Genomic DNA, 22754 nt, shown 5'->3' on the forward strand with positions numbered 1-22754 from the left:
AATAACTATCATCTGTTCACCGAGCACGCTATGATTGATAGGTATGCCAGTGCAAGCCACTAAGGGCTTTGTCTTCATATATGTTAGCCCATTATATGTAAGCACCATCATAAGTTGGCATTATCCATTGGGAGTCTTACAGTACACCGTCAGTTCGTATAGGTTCTGAATGGGATGCACACGGAGCGAGCAGACACGTGAGAGTCAGCATTACACTACGTTACAGGCACGTAACAAGTTTATTTGTGACTGTTACCTTTCTTCCTTCCACAGGTCTTTTTTGCTCTTTTTTCTCACCCACTCGGGGTCGAGGTACTTCCTACTACAGATTTTTGTCAGTAGGGTGTAGGAATCTAGGACTGGCAGCGCGTTAGTGTGCACTGACCACCCATTTTCCTTTGGTCCTGAAGAAAACCCGGTAGGTTCCATCCACGGGTTGAAACATGTAGACCTATCATACATAGATACACACGGTCATAATAACCTTACTTGTATCTGCACACCCTTTTAATATTGTCCAGTAGCTTTAAAATAAAATTATTTTCACATAAGTTATACCAGGACATTTTTTAACATTATTTTTTCTGCACCATTTACACAAATACCAGCTCCACTGTAGTTCAGGTGTCAAAGCACACCCTATTGGCACTCGGCTGTCAGGGTGGACCCCAATGATGAAGCATGTCACCAACCAGGTTGGTGAGTGAGGGGTTTTTAAACAAAAGAAGGATTTTCTTCTTTTCCTTTTGTAATCATCCCACTCAGATCGCTCTTTGAGCTCCTCTTGGTGGTACTCCTCCCATGTTTTTTGTAAGTACTCCATAAGACAGATATAAATTCTATTAACAAAGAACATTATCATAAGTATCATTTAAAGCACTCAGGAAAATCAAGCGATAGTCAGGCTCAGAGGGCAGAGTAAAATGGAGACTCACCCAGGTGTAGCACTGGTTAGTCTGCACATTAAAGACTGTTTCCACGGGGGCGTGGCTATGCACGCAAAGGGAACGGACGTCTTAGGGTAGAGCTCAGTCTCTAGCTCCCCTTCCCGGCACAATTTCTCGCAAATTATCCAGCAGTTCTGGCTGAAAATTAGGGAGCAGAGCCCAGAAGCCACGAACACCTGCCACACCAAGTCTGGAAAAGATCGGAGACTCCAGACCGCACCGAGGACTCCCGCGGCAGTGTGGCCGAGCACCTTCAGACCTAGCCGGCTGCTGCTACTGGGAGAGACCGGGGCTTAAATTCATGCGCTAGGCCCCGAAGTGCGGATTGAAAGAGACCTGGAGCGCAAGACGGCCGAGGAGGCTGGGGACGGGCGGGACTGCTGGTGAGGCCCGGGGCTGCAAATTGCGGACGGAGCTGGACTGCGACCCCTCTCACGTTGCCGGCCGCTGACCACCAGTGCGCAACGGAGCGCGAACACGGAGGTGAGGAAGACGCGCCGTCATGGCGAGAGGCACAGTCACCCCGGACCTGTGAGACAGCCAGGCAGGGTCATTAAGTACCTGGGACCCGGGCTGTGGGCCCTGCGACACGGCTGGTGGAGTGGAGGAACCGCGACCCCAGTGAGACGCGGGCACTACCTGGGTCGCCTCGCGCAGAGACCTATGGGCGCGGGAGGAGTGAGGCACCCACCCTGGCGACACTGGACAGTCACGTGCGGGAACGGGGACGCTGCAGAGAGAACGGCCGTGACGCGCCCGCTGCTGCGAGTCGCGCTGACACCGCAGCTCCACGAATTGAGGTAGGCCTAGCGGGAGGGTGTAGCGGCTGGGCTCGGTGAGGACACCGAGCGGACAGGAAGCGAGGTGCAGACGCTGGCCGGTGGTGCACGGCGGAGGGAGGGCCGCCACTGGGAACTCAGAGACACGATCATCGCACTGACCGGGCTCCATCACCCTGGGACTCTGACACGCAACTGAGTGTTGGACAAAGGGCACCACTGGCTGTGTTGAGTGAGAGGCGCCACAGACACATACAAATATAAACAATTACAAACGTCCCAGACCCTCTGGGGAACACCACTGTTGCAAATCAGAATCACGCCCTGAGAGAGGAGATCTGAGCACCACTCCTGCCAGCTAGTGGGACAGACGCGCGGCGGCGCAGGAGTGAAGCCGCGGACCTGGACGCGGCGACCATTCCTATGCCTTACTCAGGATTGCGTGCCGTCGTCGGCGCCCCAGAGACAAGAGCTCACCACCATTGCAATCGCAGGCCCCACACCCACTGAACGGCCCATGTCTGGGGGCACCAGAGCTCGTACCGGCACTGGAGGATCACAGCTGAGGGGTAAAATGGAAAAGCCCCCCAAAAATGCTGAAACTGACCACATGGCGGCCAAACTCGACACCATGCTGGCGGCGATGGAGAGGCTAGAAGAATCAATCCAGCTCACCCGCACCTCGCTAGCAACCAAAATTGACAGTGTTGCGATTGACCTAACTCACTTGCGAGCTGACCACAAGAAACTGGCGGACCGCACCGTGGCCCTGGAAACTGGTATGTCGGAGCTAGAACCCAGAGTCGCCCAAACAGACAAACATGTGCAAGACCTTCTAAATAGGGTTGAATTTTTAGAAGACCGCGCGGAGGATGCAGAAGGAAGGGCGCGAAGAAACAATGTAAGACTCGTGGGTGTACCGGAACGATGGGAAGGAAGAGACCCCGCGGTACATATGGAAGACTGGCTGAAGACCTTACTCCCTGAGGGCACACTATCACTTCACTTAGTGGTGGAACGGGCGCATCGCGTACCAACAAGGTCACTACCTACGGGGTCAAATCCCAGCCAATGCTGCTCCGCATTCTGAATTACCGCGACTGGGACACTATCCTAAGAGAAGCAAGGCAGCTCCATGACATCAGGATAGACAACGCCAAAATAATGTTTTTCACGGATTACACCTGTGGTTCCCAAACTGTGCGCCGCGGCGCCCTGGTGCGCTGTTATCAGTGGCCAGGGGCGCCGCCGCACTATGTGGGAAAGCTAGCATCTGGCCGCTTTAGGCCCCCTGTGCAGCGATGTCAGAAGTGCAGAGTGCCACAACACCAGAGTAATTATGCGCGATTAAAACAAACAAAGACACGATCACACGCACACTCATGTATGAATAAACACACAAACGCTGCGCACAGGCTTCATTTCTAACAAGCCAAGCCCCATTTTCTTTATTTTCCTACATGGGGACACCGGAATCAATCAGGTGTCAAAAAATGTATGAATCGCCTCAGTGCTATATTGAAGTCGACACAACTACTTCATGCTTAGCCCACAAACGTCGGTGAAATATGAGGCAAACCATCTAGAATTTCAGTAGAAGAATATAAAGTACACTGGCACCATTTACTTTGAACCTGGTGAACGCGGATGTTGACCTAAGGCTACCACCACACCGATAGAGATCAGCAAAGATTATTTCAAGCCACAAGGCAATCGGACAATATCCGTCATGTTATCACCTGAGGTTTGACGGGTCTACCATAAAGAAGAAGCAGAGGAATGGACCTCGGCTAAAAAAGAAAAACTACAATCCTTAATGAGTAAAAGAATCAAGCACTGCGAGGGGGCAAGAGAGCAGGCACAGCAAGGGAGCAGGAGAGCAAGCACAGCGAGGGGGCAGGAGAGCAGGCACAGTGAGGGGGCAGGAGAGCAGGCAGAACGAGGGGGCAGGAGAGCAAGCACAGCAAGGGGGCAGGAGAGCAGGCACAGCGATGGGGGCAGGAGAGCAAGCACAGCGAGGGGGCAGGAGAGCAGGCACAGCGAGGGGGAAGGAGAGCAGGCACAGAGAGGGAGCAGGCACAGAGAGGGGGCAGGAGAGCAAGCACAGCAAGGGGGCAGGAGAGAAGGCACAGCAAGGGGGCAGGAGAGCAAGCACAGCGAGGGGGAAGGAGAGCAGGCACAGAGAGGGAGCAGGCACAGAGAGGGGGCAGGAGAGCAGGCACAGCAAGGGAGCAGGAGCGCAAGCACAGCGAGGGGGCAGGAGAGCAGGCACAGCGAGGGGGGAGGAGAGCAGGCACAGAGAGGGAGCAGGCACAACGAGGGGGCAGGAGAGCAGGCACAGCAAGGGAGCAGGAGAGCAAGCAAAGCAAGGGAGCAGGAGAGCAAGCACAGCGAGGGGGCAGGAGACCAGGCACGGCGAGGGGGCAGGAGAGCAGGCACAGCGAGGGGGCAGGAGAGCAGGCACAACGAGGGGGCAGGAGTGCAAGCACAGCGAGGGGGCAGGAGAGCAGGCACAGCGAGGGGGCAGGAGAGCAGGCACAGCGAGGGGGCAGGAGAGCAGGCACAACGAGGGGGCAGGAGAGCAAGCACAGCGAGGGGGCAGGAGAGCAGGCAGACGAGGGGGCAGGAGAGCAAGCACAGCGAGGGGGCAGGAGAGCAGGCACAGCGAGGGGGCAGGAGAGCAGGCACAGCGAGGGGGCAGGAGAGCAGGCACAGCGAGGGGGCAGGAGAGCAGGCACAGCAAGGGGGCAGGAGAGCAGGCACAACGAGGGGGCAGGAGAGCAAGGGGCAGGAGAGCAAGCACAACGAGGTCCTAGCCACACATCTGTAGCATCCACCGATGCCCCTCGGCTATTGCATTTATTTGTTACAACTAGCAGCCAGACTCGCCTTTCATGTGTGAAAGTTTGAAAATGATTATACCAGTGGGCTCTGCCAATATTTGTCAGTCTTTGGCACGGAGAATGAATAATGGTCTGCTGGTAGTTTAAATCTAGCTAGCTAGCAGCTGCTACCATTTTTATCCCTAATACCTTCATTGCATCCCAATTAATTGAAGGAAGCCAACAGGAAGTATTCCCGAGGTCTTGCTTACATCCCCCCCCACCCTCCGGTGAAAAAATGGTGGGGAGCCACGGCCAACTGCCTATTAGGTCAAGGGAGCCACGGGTTAAAAAAGTTTGGGAACCACTGGATTACACGATACAAGTCCAGAGACAGAGACATTCCTTGCTCGGAGTTAAACAGCGTCTGCGTCAACTCGGACTGAAATATTCCCTCTTATGCCCTTAGCGCAAGACAAGACACACTTCTTCACTGACCCAGAGGAAGTTGAGGCTAGGCTGGAAAATGGTACCGAAACGGCCCCACGGAGAGTGGCCAGAACTTCTGCTCCGCAACGAGCCAGGGGCCCGAGGCGGAGGCGCAGAAACAAACCGGCACCGACCGGTGGGACACAAACGTCATCGGGAGCTGGACCGCCAGAGGAGACCACGCAACGTGAAAAGCAAGGTGCCCTGCGCATGGTGATGGAGCTCAGCCGCTTTCCAGCCACGGACACTGCACCGAATGCCAGCCCTCGTGACCTCCCTAGCGATGATGAGGCCATCTATGGAATGTCGGATTCCCAGGTTTCTGAGGAGCAACCAGATGTCACACCACAAACCGCGGACCTGATCCACTGACCAAGATCCGACGCATGGATTGGACTGGGTGCCGGATCTGGTCCACTGAGGGACTTTGGTGCTTCTGGGTGATCCCTGCAAATGCCGACCGAGCTTGCCTGTGACATGATCCCCCAGCAGGCACTTGCCCGCACGCAGCGCGGAATGGTGTGTCTGGCCCCCCTGGCACCTGGTCTCCTTTGATCGGCTGAGCAGCAGGGAGGCTGCGGATGGCCCAACCACGGGATCCAGATGGCCGGCGCCCTGATTTGCCCGGAACAGTGAGTCTCAACTGACCTGGCTGATGGTGACTTATCTGAGACATGCAAAGTAAGGCACATAGGGCTTGGCAAATGTTTCTTTTTTTCCCCCCTTTTTCCATACTAGGTTCCTAAACGACGGCCCGACCACATACGGGTAAACCGGGAGGGGTAGAGCCCCCCTTTCATATGTCCAGTAGTTATGACACTGTAACTGTGCACGACGCACAGCAACCCCCCTAGACTTTAGACTAAGACTATCTCCTTGAGAGTTTGGACGGAGGCATGTTCGGCAACCGCCCTTTTGGTATTATGGCCTTGAATTGTTGTATTTTATGGCTCTTCATATTGGTTGAATTGTTCTCCTTACCCCCCCTTTTTTTCTTTTTTTTTTTGGGTGTTAAAGTTGTGGGCAGCCATGGCGGTGTTCCTGAAGGTGTGTGTGGGGGTGCTTTAGTGGTACAACTCGAGTGGCCAATTGGGTGGAGGTGTGGTGGAAAGGGTGGAATAATCCCTGAAAACTGAAATGCCGGAGATGAAACTCTGCACGTGTAACGTGCGAGGTATGCATACCCCATCCCGCAGATACCAAATCTACTCATACCTCAAACGGAAGTGTCCAAAATGCACTCCTACAGGAGACGCACCTGAATGAGACCGAATCCCGAGCCCTTCACCGCAGATGGCGCGGACAACTCTACGCCACAAGCTACTCGTCCTTTGTCCGAGGGGTGCTGGTGTGGGCGAGGCCAGGACAGTCACACACTCTCACATAGACCCGGAGGGCAGATTTGTAATAGTGAACGGTAGATTAGATGGGCGCCCCGATAGTTCTAGTTTCACTATATGCCCCTAACGTAGACCAAGCCAGCTTCTTGGTGCGGCTGTCTGCTAGTCTATCGCCATGGCACGGGATTCCCTGGGTACTGGGTGGTGACTACAATTGTATACTAAACGTAATGTCGGACCGCTCGTTTCCACCACTGCCCACTGCACCAGCGCACACTGCTATGAGAGCCTTCCTAGATTGGGCCACACAGTGGGATCTACACGATGCCTGGCGCACCCGCAACCCGCTAGCTAAGGTGTACTCCTACCTACTACTCGGGAGCGCACTCTCTACATGTGCGGTTGGACAGGTACATGGTGTCTAGCGAATTACTTACCCACATCACGGACACATACTACATGGGCCGCACACACTCGGATCACAACCTGCACGTGTTGGACCTGACATGGGCTGCCCACCGGTGCCTACCTGAAGATTACAGCCAGATCTGCTCCTAGACGCCCCGTTCCGGAACTCTATAAGTGCACAGACAGCGCTCTATTTTGAGGAGAACACTGGTACGGCATCCACCCCAAAGGTAGAATGGGATGCGTTTTAAAGTAGTGATCAGGGGGCACTGCCTAGGAACCCAAGCTAACGCTAGGAAACAACTGGAAAAAGATCTGACGAGGGTCGAGGCAAGTCTACTACAGAGGGAGCAGGAGGAGAGAGAGAGGGTGACAAGCAGGGAATATCAGAGACTAGAGCGGAGCATGAGAGACTGCTAGATAGATTGCGCCACCTCAATTATGCGGCCCATTCAGCGCGCACACACCACATGGGCGACAAGCCAGGCAAATTGCTAGCCTGGTTGATCAGACAGGAGGACCGCATGACACCAGTGATGGCAATTAGAACTGCTCAGGGCGGGGTTGCATAGACACAAGATAAGATACATGAGGCCTTCACTGCACATTACCGCACACTCTACGGCGTCGGCTGCGAGTCACTATTGCTGATATCGTAGACTATCTTAGTAACATCACTCTGGCGGAGCTAGATGAAGGTCAACGTACCGACATGGAGGCCCCACTCGAGCCAGATGAGTTGTGTACAGCCATCTTCGCTCTATCAAATGGCAAATCACCAGGCAAGGATGGGCTGCCCGCAGAGTTTTACAAGGCCTATGCTGACATACTGGTTCCTGAGCTGCTTCGAATGTATGCGGTGGCTCTTGAAGATTCCGCTCTACCCCCCACGCTAAATGAAGCTAATCTCATCTCTCTCCCAAAACCAGACAGGGATAACACGCAACTAGGCTCGTACCGACCATTAGCTTTACTAAACGCAGACTATAAAATATTGGCCTCAACGCTAGCCCAACGGCAGGCCCCATTTGTTACCGCTCTAGTACACGAAGATCAAAACGGTTTCGTGCCTACTAGGAGTACCTCACAGAATATAAAAAGGCTGTTCAAGGTACAAGAGTATGCCAGGCGACAATAGCCACAGTCGGGGTGCCTGGTGTTAGATCTGGAGAAGGCCTTTGATTCTGTGGAGTGGCCTTATTTGATAACGGTACTGCGTAAATTTAACCTTGGAGATGACTATATAGACATGGTGAGCCTGTTATATCAGAGACCTGAGGTGCGGGTCCGCACGTGCGGGCTGCTATCGGAATCCATCAGAATCAAACGCGGCACCAGACAAGGATGCCCGCTGTCCCCATTGCTCTTCTCACTCGCAATGGAACCCTTGGCGGAAATATTGAGAACTCAAGGAACGGAATGGGGAATCCGCTGGCGGATGGAGTACACACGGTCTCGCTGTACGCAGACGACCTGCTCTTGTATGTTAGGGACCTGGCTCATGTACCCCCAGCGTTGTCTGACATCTTCGATACTTTTAGGCAATGTCGGGACTCAGAGTCAACTGGGCCAAGTCTGGGGTATACTCGTTTAGCTCGGACACGCGAAAAAGCGAGATCAACATAAGTGGCACGCAACTCGCCTGGTATCCGACTACTTTCAGATACCTGGGTGTTTACATTTACAGGTGCCCGACTGAAGTACTAGAGGGCAACCTGGTGAGGGCAATCTCTTCTAAATAGCCTTTTGGAAGACCCTCCCTCTAAATGTGCCCGGCCGAGTGACGTTAACTAAAATGCTAATACTGCCGAGGCTGCTATATTATTATTCCAACATCCCAATGTACGTCCCGAACCGCGTCTTTCGAGAGCTGGAAACTCTGACTAGGAGCCTTATCTGGAATACGGGGCGACCCCGTGTAGCGTTGACAAATCTTTATGCACCCACAGACACGGGAGGCCTCGCAGTCCCCAACCATGAACTTTACTATCTTGCGGCGCAGCTGCAGTGGGTGGCCGGATGGTTAAGTGGCAAGTGCCTAGGTGACACAGCCACAGACACCGCAATGCTGACCCTGGCGCAGATCCATGCGTTATTTCACCCTTTGACCAAAACTGTTTGCCCGAAACAGCTACACCTAGTGGTGACCCACAAATGCTACACTCGCAGCCTACGGTTAACAGGCGAAACAAAGCCCTAGTGCCTTTATTGGGCACTCCCCGGATTGGAGGAGTAGTGACAGAAGCTGCCCTGGATCAATGTACGAGGGTTGGTGTGGATACCATGGCAGATCTATATGCGGATGTCACCCTGATACCCTTCGGGACACTGGCAGAAGACACAGGCCTTCCGGCCGGACAGTTTTTGCACCACGCGTCCATTATACACACATACACGAAAGCATGGGGTGACATCACGGAAGAGCTACCAACACACCAATTGGTGCAATACCTGCATGTCATGGGGAACGGATCGCATGTGATACACTGGTTGGCACAGGCCGTATTGTCGCACACACAGGTCACTCTACAGCCATTGCAAGACAAATGGGCGGTGGATAGAGGGAAAGAATGGACAGACAAGGAATGGACAATGATACTGAAAAGTTCCACCTATGTTCCACGCAACTCCCGCTTTAAACTCATACAGTTCTATATATTGCATAGGGCATACCTATCGCCGAATAAAATTAACCAATACTTTGCAACGGCCACCGCCGAGTGCCCCAGATGCTCACTAGCTAATGCGGAACTCCTCCATATGCTGTGGAGCTGCCCGAGGATACAAACATACTGGCACGCAGTGACGACACTATTGGCAAAAGGGACAGACATGCAACTACAGCACATATGGAAGACGTGTTTGCTAGGCCTTTATAAAAGGACGAAAAACAACAAGGCTCTCTCCAGATTCTGGGACCTGGGACTGGTAACGGCCAAACGACTTCTCACTAAACGCTGGAAACACAATGAACCCCCGCACGTCAAACACCGGTATGCCTCGTTTGATAACTGGGCAAGGGCAGAAAGCATTGTCCTACATAGGGAAGAGACAGTGGGGCACAGGAAATTCCCCATTGCACAGCTCTGGGATGAAGTAATGGGAACCTTCCACCAGGCATGTATAGACCAGGGAGTCACCTGAACCCCCCCCCCCCTCTTCTGGGGCGGGGGAGCATAGCAGCGAAGGAGGGAGAGAATCATGTCCTAAGTAACGAGGATTCTTAATACTGACATATAATACGCCACGCTCCCGACGAAGGGTGATACCCCCGCCCTGAGGATGACTGCTGCTTATCCCACTTTTCCCTAGTGATGCACAAGACCCACCACAGCAGGAACACGATTGCGATAAACCCCCACATGCTCCCCACACCCCAGGAACATAACGCCTACCGCACCTGAGACACACGCCACGAGAGAGACACGCCCCCACTGCCCACACCCACCACTCTCTTCTATTCCATTTTACTTCCCCCCCCCACACACACATTCACCAGTCTCTATTTCAACCATATTGTTAATGGGTTGATAGTTCTTCATATACGATAGATCTTTAGAAGTCGGTGTCGACACGGCTTAACCGCACAACACGTTTGTTTGATTGTTTACATTATAAGCTTTTTGAATATCACATTCAAACCCTGGAACGTAACTGGAGCATAACGCATACATGCGGAAACTTCTGGAATATCATGTCATTTGACCAAGGTCTGGTAACAATGATGGGACTGACGTGTCCGAAAGACACAAACGCACCGCAAATCACAGACCAGGGGCCACATGCAGTCCTCGCTACTTATAGACATAGCAATTAGCTCGCAGCTGACAAACACAACATCAACTATTACTGCAAACACGAACCATACAGCAGAGAACTTGATACTAACACCGCACAGCTCCCCCTAGTATAGTGCCCACTGACGGGTGCAGTGGGAATGCACTCTTAGCAAACATGGCAACGATCGGGTAGACAGAGCTTCATTAAGTTTATAATATGCTAACCGTATTGCCTCAATGTCAACCCTGTGCAATGTAATATGTAACTAATGTTGCTGTATGTTTCATCACAATATGTGACTTATGAAAGATTGAAGAGATGGTTCGTATAAGATTACTGCTGAAAACATGGCAATGTACAGTGATGATATGTTGTAAGAAATAAAACCAATAAAATATATTTAAAAAAAATAAAAAATTAAAGACTGTTTCCACAAGAACAAATTAAGGAGAGAAATCTTTCCTTCCCATAGATATTTTTAGATACTTACCTTAAACATATGTTCCAACCTACATGAATACTATTGCTGAAGAACCTGCAGCACTCATTCCACAAATGCAGATAATCAACACCTAATGACAACCGCAGTTAACAATTCATTTAATCACACAGCAAAATGTTTTATTCCCATAATCCTGGAACATGTCTCTGATCTAGAGAGCTACATTCTGCTAGTCGCCTGTAACTACAGCTTACTTTATTTGAAAATTCGTAATCATGGCAAATAATTATTTCGGACCTCGCTACAGCCAATGACATGAAGTACAAAGCTAATGTACAGCGTGTTCTGGAACATACAATTCCACTGACTGGAATTTGGACTTTTGCTACAAAAAATGTAGACCTTTAGCCAGAGTTGTACACACAATTCCACAAATGTAGTAGGTTGTCTGAGGGAGGAGGCTCTGTATTAATGCAGTTTAAAATAGTTCAAACATAGGAGTAAAAGGTTTTATCTTGGATTGCTCTGTTCAGATACTGTTTCGGACATAGCATGCCAGCTGTTGTGGGGCTGATCACAGATGATTTGAAGAAAGAAAAGATACAGAACCAGAGGGTCGAATACGAGCGCCAAGTCAGGCTTTAGAAAAGCACACACAAACGTGATTTCCTGAAATTGCCACCTATGATGTTTTTTAATATATGCGAGGGAAAAGGCACATAACCTTAAACAAGCAGCTACCTTTAGCCAGAATGGCAGACGGTGCTCTTCTCGCTCCACCGGAGGCTTGGCATTGGCAGGCTCCACATCTTCACAGCACCTGAAGAGCACTGGCACCCGCTTGGTTTTCTTGTAGTACTGCAAGGAAGAGACAAAACAGCACAGATATCTTCAAATATTTTTTCTTATTCTTATTATTTCATTTCAAAGATACAAATAATAAACAAATAAGACTCTAGGTATTAATTCATTTCTGAAAGAATGCAATGGCTATATTTCGGTCCATCTCACTGTGAACTAGTGTTACTGCACAAGTTACTGACCGGTAATGCTATATCTGTAAGAAACAGTAGTTAGTGTTAGATTCCTTACCTTAGAATATCCCCAGGCGTCAGGCTGGATCCGAAATGTTTTGCGTAGCACTACCCCTGCCCGTCGGTAGGCGTCGTCTGCTGCTCCGCATCCGTCGTCGTGATCGCCGGGATGACGTCGGCGGAGTACTTAGACGCCGCCCTCGCGTGCCGACGTCAGTTCTTGTACATAGCTTTCCGTGCCAGGAATGCAGAGCCATGCCACAGACCGACACTGGTGCCATGAAACTAGGGCCCTCAAAAGGAAATACCTTAACACTAGATATCGGTTCGCAGAACGGGGAGGATGGGTGGGGCGGTAAGGAATCTAACACCAACTACTGCTTCTTACAGATATATCGTTACCGAAGGTAAGTAACTTGTGCATCTGAAAGAAACGGGTTAGTGTTAGATTTCTTACCTTAGAGTAGATACCCCAGCAATACCAACCCCGGTGGTGGTTCTGGGAACCAAAATCACACCAGAAAATCCTGAAGAACGGAAAGGCCGAAAAAGCCATCTCTCCGAACTTGGCTGTCCACCCAGTAGTGTCTAGCAAACGTGTGCAGCGAGGCCCACGTAGCTGCCTGACAGATGTCCTGCAAGGGGACTCCCTGACCGAGGGCAGTTGTAGCCGCCGTGGCCCAAGTGGAATGGGCCTTCAGCCCAACAGGAGGCTCCTTTCTAGCCAAAGAGTAACAGACCTTAATGCACAACACGACCCACTGAGAGATGGTTTGTTTGTGCACAGCCCGTCCCTTCTTCGCGCCCACGTAACCAACAAAGAGCTGGTCGTCCACCCAAAACTGGCGTGTGCGATCTAGGTAGAAGAAGAGCGCACGTTTTGGGTCCAGACGGTGGAGCCTCTCTTCCTCCTTCAAAGGATTCGGAAGCGGAAAGAAGGTGGGCAAGCTGATGGATTGCCCGATGCAAAAGGCTGTGACCACCTTGGGCAGGAAAGAAGGACGAGTCCTCAAAACAAATTTGTCCGGATGAACAGAGACGAAAGGAGGTTAAGAAGATAGAGCCTGAAGCTCACTCATTCTCCTGGCAGAGGTGATGGCAACCAGGTATGCAGTCTTAAGAGTCAGAAGCCGAAGAGGACAGTTATGAAGTGGCTCAAAGGGAGCGCACATCAGATATGTCAGAACAAGGTTCAAGTCCCACTGAGGCATCACGAAGGGAACAGGAGGAAACTTGTGAGTGATGCCTTTCAGGAATCTATTTTCAACAGGGGACTTGAAAAGAGAAGGCTGATCAGGAAGCTTTAAGAAGGCTGAAAGGGCCGAGAGGTAGCCCTTAAGAGTGTCCAGAGCAGAGCCCTGCTGGGCGAGAGAATGAAGGAAGAGGAGAACCTCTGAAAGGGGGGCAGAAAGTGGATCCACAGCCTTTGCTGTGCACCATGCCACAAATTTGTTCCACCTGCAGGCGTAAACCGTTTTTGTGGAGGGACGCCTGGCTGCCAGAAACACATCACAGACTTCAGGAGGCAAGTCAAATGGCCTCAACTGTCGCCGCTCAATCTCCACGCATGTAGGTGGAGACTGGACAGGTTCGGGTGGGGGCCCACCAGGGCCTGCAAAACAGTTTTATACATCTCTGCCCTCAAGTGTTGCGGATCTGGCCTCCTCCCCTTCTAACTTTACATTGCTAGGCGACCTACACCCTCACCTTGATGATACAACAGATTCTAAGGCTCAAGAGCTAATTGCAGATCTCTCCGCATTGCAGATGGCCCAGCTTGTCCTATCACCCACGCATGTTAAAGGCCATCTGTTAGACCCGGTGTTTAGCAATTGCCCTAATTTGATGGTTGAAACTCTGACTGCCCTCTCATGGACGGACCATTGGTTAGTCCCTTTCATGTGTGAAACCCATAATACTCCTGCACTTACACCAGGACTGCGGGAAGCACGGAACTGGTCTAGACTTTCACTAGACCAGTGGGTTCATAAGTTAGAGACCACAAAGCCCTTAACTACTCAAGACCCCCTAATAGCATATGCCAAATTTAACAACTGGATAACACAATCGCTCAATATTATATTGCCCACCAAAAAAACACATGAAAAAGATCCAGAGTCACTGCTCCCTGGTACTCGGCGGAGCTCCGGGAGAAAAAATGCCAGTGCAAGAGACTAGAAAGAAAATGGCGCCTGGGGTACGCCGAGTCAGAAAAAACCATCTACAGAGAAGCCATCAGAAATTATAAAAAAGAGATAAAGAGCGCACAAGCTGTGTATTATACAAAAAAAATCACGGAAGCTAGCTCCAATTCAAAAGAGGTCTATCAGATCGTGAAAAGCCTCACCAAACTCCCTCAATCCCCTTCAATTAAAAACAATTCACAAGCTCGCTGTGACGATCTAGCAGATTTCTTTTTTCATAAAATTGATCTCATTTATTCATCCTTCTCCTTGGACAGTGATTTAAATGGCCCAGTGGACACCCCAACAACTTTTGTACAGGGCACTTTGTGTAGCCAATCACCTTCATTAGGTGAGTTTCCCCTATTAAAATCAGATTCACTTGCTACTCTAATGACGCAAGTGAAATCGGGATCCCCTAGTGACCCTGCCCCCCCACGCATATTGCTCACCGTTACTCGGACCATTCTTCCCACCCTGCTAGAAGTACTTAACACCTCAATTGTGACTAGCACGGTACCACCTGCGTGGAAACAGGCTATGGTGCGGGCACTTGTAAAGAAATCCAATATGGATATTAACAACCTAAGCAACTACCGCCCAATCTCCCTGCTCCCGTGGGCCAGCAAAATTGTAGAGAAGTATATAAATGGCCTCATAACAAACTTCCTTGAGAGTAATCAGCTGCTTGCCCCGTAGCAGACGGGTTTTCGCCCCAAACATGGAACAGAGACTGCCTTGTTGGCAGTCATTGAGGAAACCAGAAAAATCTTGGATCGAGGAGGATCGGTGGCAGTCATCCTCCTCGATCTAAGCGCTGCTTTTGACACTGTAAATCATAAAATCTTACTGCAGCGTCTCTATGATATTGGAATATCAGGCAGGGCACTGGAATGGCTTAAGTCATTTCTCAGTGGTAGAACCTTCCAGGTATATGAAGGAAACAGTATTTCCTCCAGCAAACCCCTTGGCTGTGGAGTCCCACAGGGCTCCTCCCTGAGCCCGACGTTATTTAACGTCTATATGAGACCGCTGGCTGAGATCGTCCGACCGTATGGTATTAAGATCGTTACCTATGCGGACGATACTCAGCTGGTGGTCTCTCTGGCACAGGAAAATGACTATTCAACCAAGGTGGACCTGGTAGGTTGCCTGGAGAAGGTAAAAAGCTGGATGACTCTGTCTTGTCTCAAACTTAATAGGGACAAGACAGAGCTCATGCTACTGGGTAGTACAGCTCCAGCATCAATCAGTTCCATTTGGCCTTGCAATCTAGGCCCGCCACCTGTACCTAAGAGCGCTATCAAGAGTCTGGGTGTCAGGCTTGATAAGCCCCTGACATTTGACTACCAGGCAACTATGCTAGCCGCTACCTGCTTCGGCCTACTCAGAACCCTTAGGAAAATTCTTCCCCTTCTACCCTTTATAGCCAGACAAATGGTGATACAGGGCCTGATCCAATCACGTTTGGATTTTGGTAATGCCCTCTACCTAGGAGCTCCTGATTTTACTCTGTGGAAACTGCAGATAATTCAAAATTGCGCTGCCCGCACGCTACTGCAAATCCCATGCAGGATGTCTGCTAAACCCGGCCTGAAAAAACCGCACTGGCTTCCTGTTAAGGACAGAATTAGTTTTAAGTCCCTATGCATTGCCCATCAGGCTTTCTGGGAGACCGGTCCAGCAATGAATATCCCTCTAATCACCCCGTATCAACCCAGAAGACAACTACGATCAGCCAATGCTTTCTTGGCTGTAGTGCCCAAGGTCAGAAGAACCAGAGCAGGAGGTCGTTCCTTCTCCTTCAATGTTGCTAAGTTATGGAATGCTCTCCCTCTTCATCTAAGGTCCAATCCGGAATTGACATCTTTTCGGAAACAACTAAAAACATTCCTATTTAATAAGTAAAGCCTTCCCCAGTTCTACGCCTCCCTAGTTAACACTCTCAGTCTTAGCGCTTGGACGCCTCAGGGCAACTATGTGCGCTCTATAAAAATCATATTCATTTCATTTGCCCGTCCCCTGCTGCTACGACCGCAGGTCCTCCTGAAGAGGCAGACGAATCAAGGGATCGATTGACATGCTAAGTAGCTCGGGATACCAGTATCTTCGTGCCAAGTCCGGAGCCACAAGGATGACTTGGGCCGGTCTCGCCAGATCTTCTTCAGCCCTCTGGGCAGAAGGGTTATAGGCAGAAAGGCAGAAAATAGACCACAGTTCCACTTGCGACGAAAAGCGTCGCTGAGCGAGTGCCGCCTTGGAAATTCCAACGTGCAGAAGTGATGACATTGCGCGTTTTCTTCGGTGGCGAATAGATCTAACCAAGGCTCTCCCCATCGCTGAAAGAGGCCTTGCGCCACGTCCGAGTTCAGACGCCATTCATGATCTATCATGCACCGGCAGCTGAGTTCGTCCGCCCTGGCATTCAGAGAACCTGGCAGGTGTTGAACCACCAGGGTGACGCTCTGGTGTTCCAGCCATGTCCAGAGGCGCAGAGCCTCCTGACAAAGAGTCCACGACCCCACCCGCCCTGTTTGTTGAAGTACCACATGGCGTTGGTGTTGTCCGTGAACACCTGCACTACACTTCCCTGGACAGAGGGAAGGAATGCCTTCAGTGCAAGACGGATCGCCCGCAGCTCCAGAAGGTTGATATGGAGCCGGGACTCCGCCGGAGACCAGAGGCCTCTGATCTCCCGCTCTCCCATGTGGCCCCCCGATTCCAGGAGGGACGCATCTGTCACCACTACGTGCTCCGGTTGGGGAAGGGAGATAGGTCTGCCGCTGACCCAATCGCAGTTCGTGAGCCACCACTGCAACGGTCTCGCAGTGCCCTCCGAGATCAGGACGTGGTCGGACAGGTTGCCCTGATGCTGGGCCCACCGAAACTTCAGGTCCCACTGCAGAGCCCACATCCGCCACCTGGCGTGATGCACCAGTAGGATGCAGGAGGCCATCAGCTCCAGGAGCCGTAGCGTCAATCTGACCGAGACCCGGGATAAAGGCTGAAAGATCAGAATCAGAGCCTGAATATCCCGAACCCGCTGCTCGGGATGATAAACCCGAAACTGCGCCGAGTCCAGAACCGCTCCGATGAAGAGGAGCTTCTGAGAGGGGCACAGGTGCGACTTCGGCACATTGATGGAGAACCCCAGCTGGTGAGGGAGGTCGGCCATAGTCTGGAGGTGGGAGACGACTGTTTGGGGCGAGCCTGCCTTCAACAACCAATCGTCGAGATAGGGGCAGACTGAAACCCCTAATCTACGCAGATGAGCTGCAACCACCACCATCACTTTCGTGAACACCTGTGGGGCGCTGGTAAGGCCGAAGGGGAGCACAGTAAACTGAAAGTGCTCGTGGCTTACCGTGAACTGCAGGTAACGCCGGTGGGCCGGCAGGACAGGGATGTGAAAATACGCGTCCTGCAAGTCCAACGCTACCATCCAGTCTTCTGGGTCCAGGGCAGCTAGGACCTGAGCCAAAGTCAGCATCTTGAACTTCTCCTTCCAGAGGAAGCCGTTGACGCTCCGTAGGTCCAAGATAGGGCGTAGGCCTCCTTTGCCTTCTTGGGTACCAGAAAGTAGTGGGAATAGCAACCACGTCCTACTTCTGGCCCAGGAACGCGCTCGATGGCCCCCTTGGCCAAGAGGGCCGTAACTTTCTCCTGCAGAAGTTGCAAGTGATCCCCCGACATGCGGTGGCACTGCGGTGGCATGACTGGAGGGGTCGCCTCGAAGGGGAGGGAGTAGTCTCTTCGGACGATTTGCAGCACCCACCTGTCTGACGTGATGGTACGCCAGTGGGGGAGGTGATGGCGGACCCTGCCCCCCACCGAGGATGAATGGGCCTGAAATGCCAGACTAGGAAGGCTTAGAGGTAGATGCTGCAGGGGCTGGTGTGGACTGACCCTGCCGGTGTCCCCCGGTACCGCCACAGCGGTATCCACGTCCGCGACAGCATTGAGCCTGAGTCTGCGGCCTGTGGCTGGCTGGACGAGTGGGAGCGCCCCTTCCTTGGCCACGAAAGGAGCGAGAGGCAGAAGTTTGCTGGCGTTGGCCTAGGCCCAAGGACTTGGTCGTAGCCCTGGAGTCCTTGGAACGCTCCAGCGCACTGTCCGCCTTGTCGCCAAAGAGGCGACGTCCATCAAAGAGCATGTCCATGAGTGTTGCCTGGACATCCCCTGAAAAGTTGGCAGACCTCAGCCAGGTGTGGCGGCAAACCGACACCGTTGTTGCAATCGCCCTACCCAGCGAGTCCGTGGTATCGAGTCCACACCGTATGGAGTAGCGTGCTGCGTCCTGCCCTTCTGCTAGGGCTTGGGTAAGCTTTGCCCGGGCCTCCTCCGGGCACTGCTGCAGCACTTCTGCAACCGTATCCCACAGAGAGTGGGTGTAACGACCCAAAAGTCAGGCGGTGTTGACAGACCGCAGCCCTAAACTTAGGGAGGAGACAGTTTCTTGCCAAACTGACCGTATCTTTTGGATTCCCGATCCGGGGGAGCTGTCGGTAATGCAGTCCGGGAGGTAGAGGCCTGGATCACCAGGCTCTCAGGGGTGGGGTGAACGGACAGGAAGCTGGGGTCGCACGGAGCCGGGCCACGTTCCGATCTACAGGGAGGCCTGTAGAGGGCTTGGACCAGGTGCCCATCAGAACGACTCGTTAAACGGCAGGAGAGGCTCCGAGGAGCATGCCTGCGGTTTGAGCACCTCAGTGAGGTTAGTCCTCACGGCCGCGACAGGGAGTTCAAGAGCCAAGGGCTTGGCTGCCCTAGGCAACACCACGCTGTAAGCAGCCCCCCCTCCGTAGCCACGGTAGGAGGGGAGACAAACCCGGTGTCAGGCGAAGTGTCCAGACCACTGGCCTCCCCCAGCTCATCTGCCCTGTCCTGGCTCAACTGGCACTGCAGTGCCAGAGGGTCCTCAGACCCCTCCCAGTTCTCCTCGTCCTCCATCTCCTGATAGTCAGGGTAAAGATGAAGCTGGGTCGTCGGTGAATGGTTCACCTATCGGCGTCGAAGAAGGCACCAGTCCGACGCCGGATCCGGACCGGGGATGACGTCGCCAGCGGAGGGGTTGTAAGGTCGACTGTCGACGCCACGGATCCAGGCCTGGATCCTGCGGAGCCCTACGGCGTCGGGAACGGAGTCGTTGACGGCGCCGGGGCCGCCGGCCCGCTAAGGCTCCCAGACAGACCCGCGGGACCCGAAGGCGCCTCAGCAGGGTCTGACTGAGGGAAGCGGGCCCTCATGGCCGTGAGGAACGCGCTGATCTGCTCCGGCGTCACGTGCAGCCCAGGGACCGACGGGTGTGGAGCTGGACGTTGCGCTTGTGGCTCCGGTGGAGCCGCGGGGGCGGTGTCGCCCGAACCCCCGACCAAATCGTGCGAGCGTCGGGGGGAGTCGGAAGAGCGAGGACGTCTCTTTGACTTCTTTTTAGAATGCCTCGACTTACCGGAGGACTTCGAGCCCGACGAGTGGTGATGACTCGTCGACCGGCGATGACTGCGGCCCCGCGCTCGGTCCCTCGACCGCCTCCTAGCCCGGGACCTCGAGCGGCGCGGGCCGACTGCCGGAGCTTGAGCCGCTTACAGGACCACTCCCGCCTAGCCTTCGAGGTCAATGCCCGGCAGTCGGGGCACGACTTGTCATCATGGTCGGCCCTGAGACAGTAAAGGCACCGACGGTGGGGGTCGGTCACCGACATCAATCGGTGACAGTCATCGCAGGGCTTAAAGCCAGGCATCCCTATCGGCACCGCGAGTCGAAGGTCGACTCGAGAAATGATCCAAAACAGATCAAAAACGCAGCCAAAAAATGACTAGGAGTACTGCTCTTCCCGGATCTGCGCTTGCTGGCGCGGAAAAAAGAAGAACTGACGTCAGCGCGCAAAGGCGGCGTCTAAGTACTCCGACGACGTCATCCCAGCGATCACGACGACGGACGCGGAGCCGCAGACGACGCCTACTGACGGGCAGGGGTACTGCTACGCAAAACTTTCCGGATCCAGTCTGACGCCTGGGGATATTCTAAGGTAAGGAATCTAACACTAACCTGTTTCTTTCAGATACCTGCAAGCATGTATTAATGTTTTCAATTTATTTATATTACGCTTTATCCACAGTGCTTAACAAGTATTACAAAATACGTCACATGTTAAAGTCAAGTACAGAAATTAAAACACAAAAACATACTGCAGCTTAATCTTAGCAAACCATGCCTGAATTGATCTATTTCGTATCAGTCACAATGCAGAATTGAAAACCATTACTCATCTATAAGTTTATCCGTTATGTTTACCAGCAAAGGTTGTTTCTACTACTGTGAGGCCCCCAAGGGAAGGGCTCGCTTCCATTGTGGTCCGCCACATTTCACAAGTGAGGGGGTAAAATGGTGGCTGATAGGCTACCCTGCTTTTTCATCCCTCTGCCACACCTACACGGACCTGAGGGAGGCTTGAGAACATGTGTGGTACACATTCTGCACCAACTGTCATACCCCCTCCCTGTCAGTGCAGATTTCTACATGGTCATTTTCAAAGTAAAATAAAAATCCATGACGGGCACGGATGGTTCCGGGGAGGGGGTCATGGGAACGTGGGAGGAGGGTGTGCATATACTGCGATGGTGTGTTTTTCCTATGCTTTTATCACTATGTATGGGTAGAACCTGGGGGTTAGTGCGACTCGGGGGGGGGGGGGGAGCTGGGGGGGCAGGGGTAGTTGGGGGGGGGGGGGTGTTCAGTTGTTTGTGACATTTTGATAATTTGTTTGTATTTGCATAAGAAAAGTCGATTGCCACTCGGATGATGTACTGTTTATTTTCACCTGCAGTTATCCCTGGGTTACAGGGCTCTGCATAATATGTGCAACCTGACAATAAAATCTGTTTTCAAAAAAATAAAAATCCATGCTGACCAGCATCTCACATAGAGAGGGAAAGTAAATGCAGTGGATGGAGGTGTGTGTCAGGAGGCTAGGTCTTTCTTTTTATACATTTGAGCATGAAGAAGAACTGCAGAAAGAGTATTGTCGGTGGGTGACCGCACAGGTTTCTTATATTATGGAAAGATGGCAAATACATAGGGTGGTGGGGTTGGTGCCAGGCACCAAAGGAGGACAGAGTAATGTGTAGGGTGGTAGAATGTCAGGTATTGTTTTTAAAATTGGGGTGGTAGAAGGGAAGGAAATGTAGAGAGTCATGGATGTGGGTGCCAGGCCGCCAGTTATAATAGGAGGCAGGGAGGTGCATTGCTGGAGCCATGTCAAATTTGGCTCCCCTATGACTCTTCTATTCCTGTACAGCTGATGAAAGCAGAGAGAGAGGAAATGGAGGGATCATACATTAGATGAAATTACAGCTAGAATACTGTCAATATGGGGAATGTTTTTCACTAGATTTTCTGAGTGAACCAGAGACAAATGTTGTATTCGCTGTCACGAACAATCCCTTAGCTATCAGTATGTAATTCTCTATGTTCTTTATGGATCCAGTTCCCATCCCCTATCCTCAACAGGCTTTCCAAAAATATGTCACTCACTCTATTACATTACAATAGTAAAAAAAAAAGTTTTACACTGCTGACGCAACAATGATCAATCCTGGAACTGAAGGCTGCCTACATAGTTAACGTTTATTTCAATGTTTAAAATACCACAATGTAAAAAGCCTGTTCACAATAGTGGACAGGACTGGAACCAATGTTCAACATAAAATTGTAGACTGGTACCTATGAATAAAGGTTAGTTTAGGACCTATAGTTTCTGAGTGACACTATAGACAACTTGAGCTTCGCTCTGCTATGTTATGGTGATTTATACCGCGTATGGCTGCCCCAGCAACAGGGCTTCCCAGCGCTTGCAGAAAGGGAGGCTGGAAGAATTTACGCTAGATGGATGTGAAAAGCCAGGTTTTAATCAGCTTCCTGAATGCCCAGTGATCGTGAGTGCTGCGGGCAGCCCGAGGGATAGAGTTCCACAGTGCAGTGCAGTGTCTATGTTAGGTCACTCAGAACCCCTCTTTGAAAAGAATCCCAGTTATTCACATTTACCATCTAGAATTCTATATTTCATTGTTTACGTACCATAAAACTACTAGTTGTGTAAGTGAGCAATATTTTGGATCTGCATGCATCTCGAAAACTATAAATGAGGCATCGTCTATAGGAAGAACTTTGACACAAGAGACTTCAATGCCCAGTTTATGAGAAAAAAAAATAAGTGTATTAGAAGGTACAGAGCTATCATGTCAAGAATGGCATGAATAATATTTGTGGAAAGGGTCTCTGCAGGTATGTACTGAGTATTAACATGTAGTAACTGTAGTTTGCCTACTGGTGAGCATTAAAAGATACTTCTCAATGTTCGTTAGTAGATATATGTGCAGTTAGCGTAGGCTTTGTACACAGCCTGAAAAGGCAGCATTTTCAAGGTAGAAGACTACGCAAGGAGAGACCTAGCTGAAGGACCCTATGGTGTGCAGTTGGAATTTAGGGAAAATATGGTATTTTTGTGGTGAAGGTGCAAACCACGGTGACT

The 22754-nt window shown here is 51.6% G+C and overlaps 1 protein-coding gene across 2 annotated transcripts in view; it reads right to left on the bottom strand.

Moving 5' to 3' along the window:
• GON4L (gon-4 like) overlaps nt 1-22754 on the bottom strand; it is a 421863-nt gene that overhangs the window by 84294 nt on the left and 314815 nt on the right. For both annotated transcript variants that reach the window (XM_086947415.1, XM_086947414.1), the window contains exon 21: nt 11749-11865. In XM_086947415.1, the coding sequence (XP_086803541.1) occupies nt 11749-11865 (117 nt within the window). The remainder of the gene's footprint in view (nt 1-11748; nt 11866-22754) is intronic.

Source organism: Lissotriton vulgaris, chromosome 12, assembly GCF_964263255.1.
Source record: "Lissotriton vulgaris chromosome 12, aLisVul1.2, whole genome shotgun sequence".
Taxonomy (NCBI): domain Eukaryota; kingdom Metazoa; phylum Chordata; class Amphibia; order Caudata; family Salamandridae; genus Lissotriton; species Lissotriton vulgaris.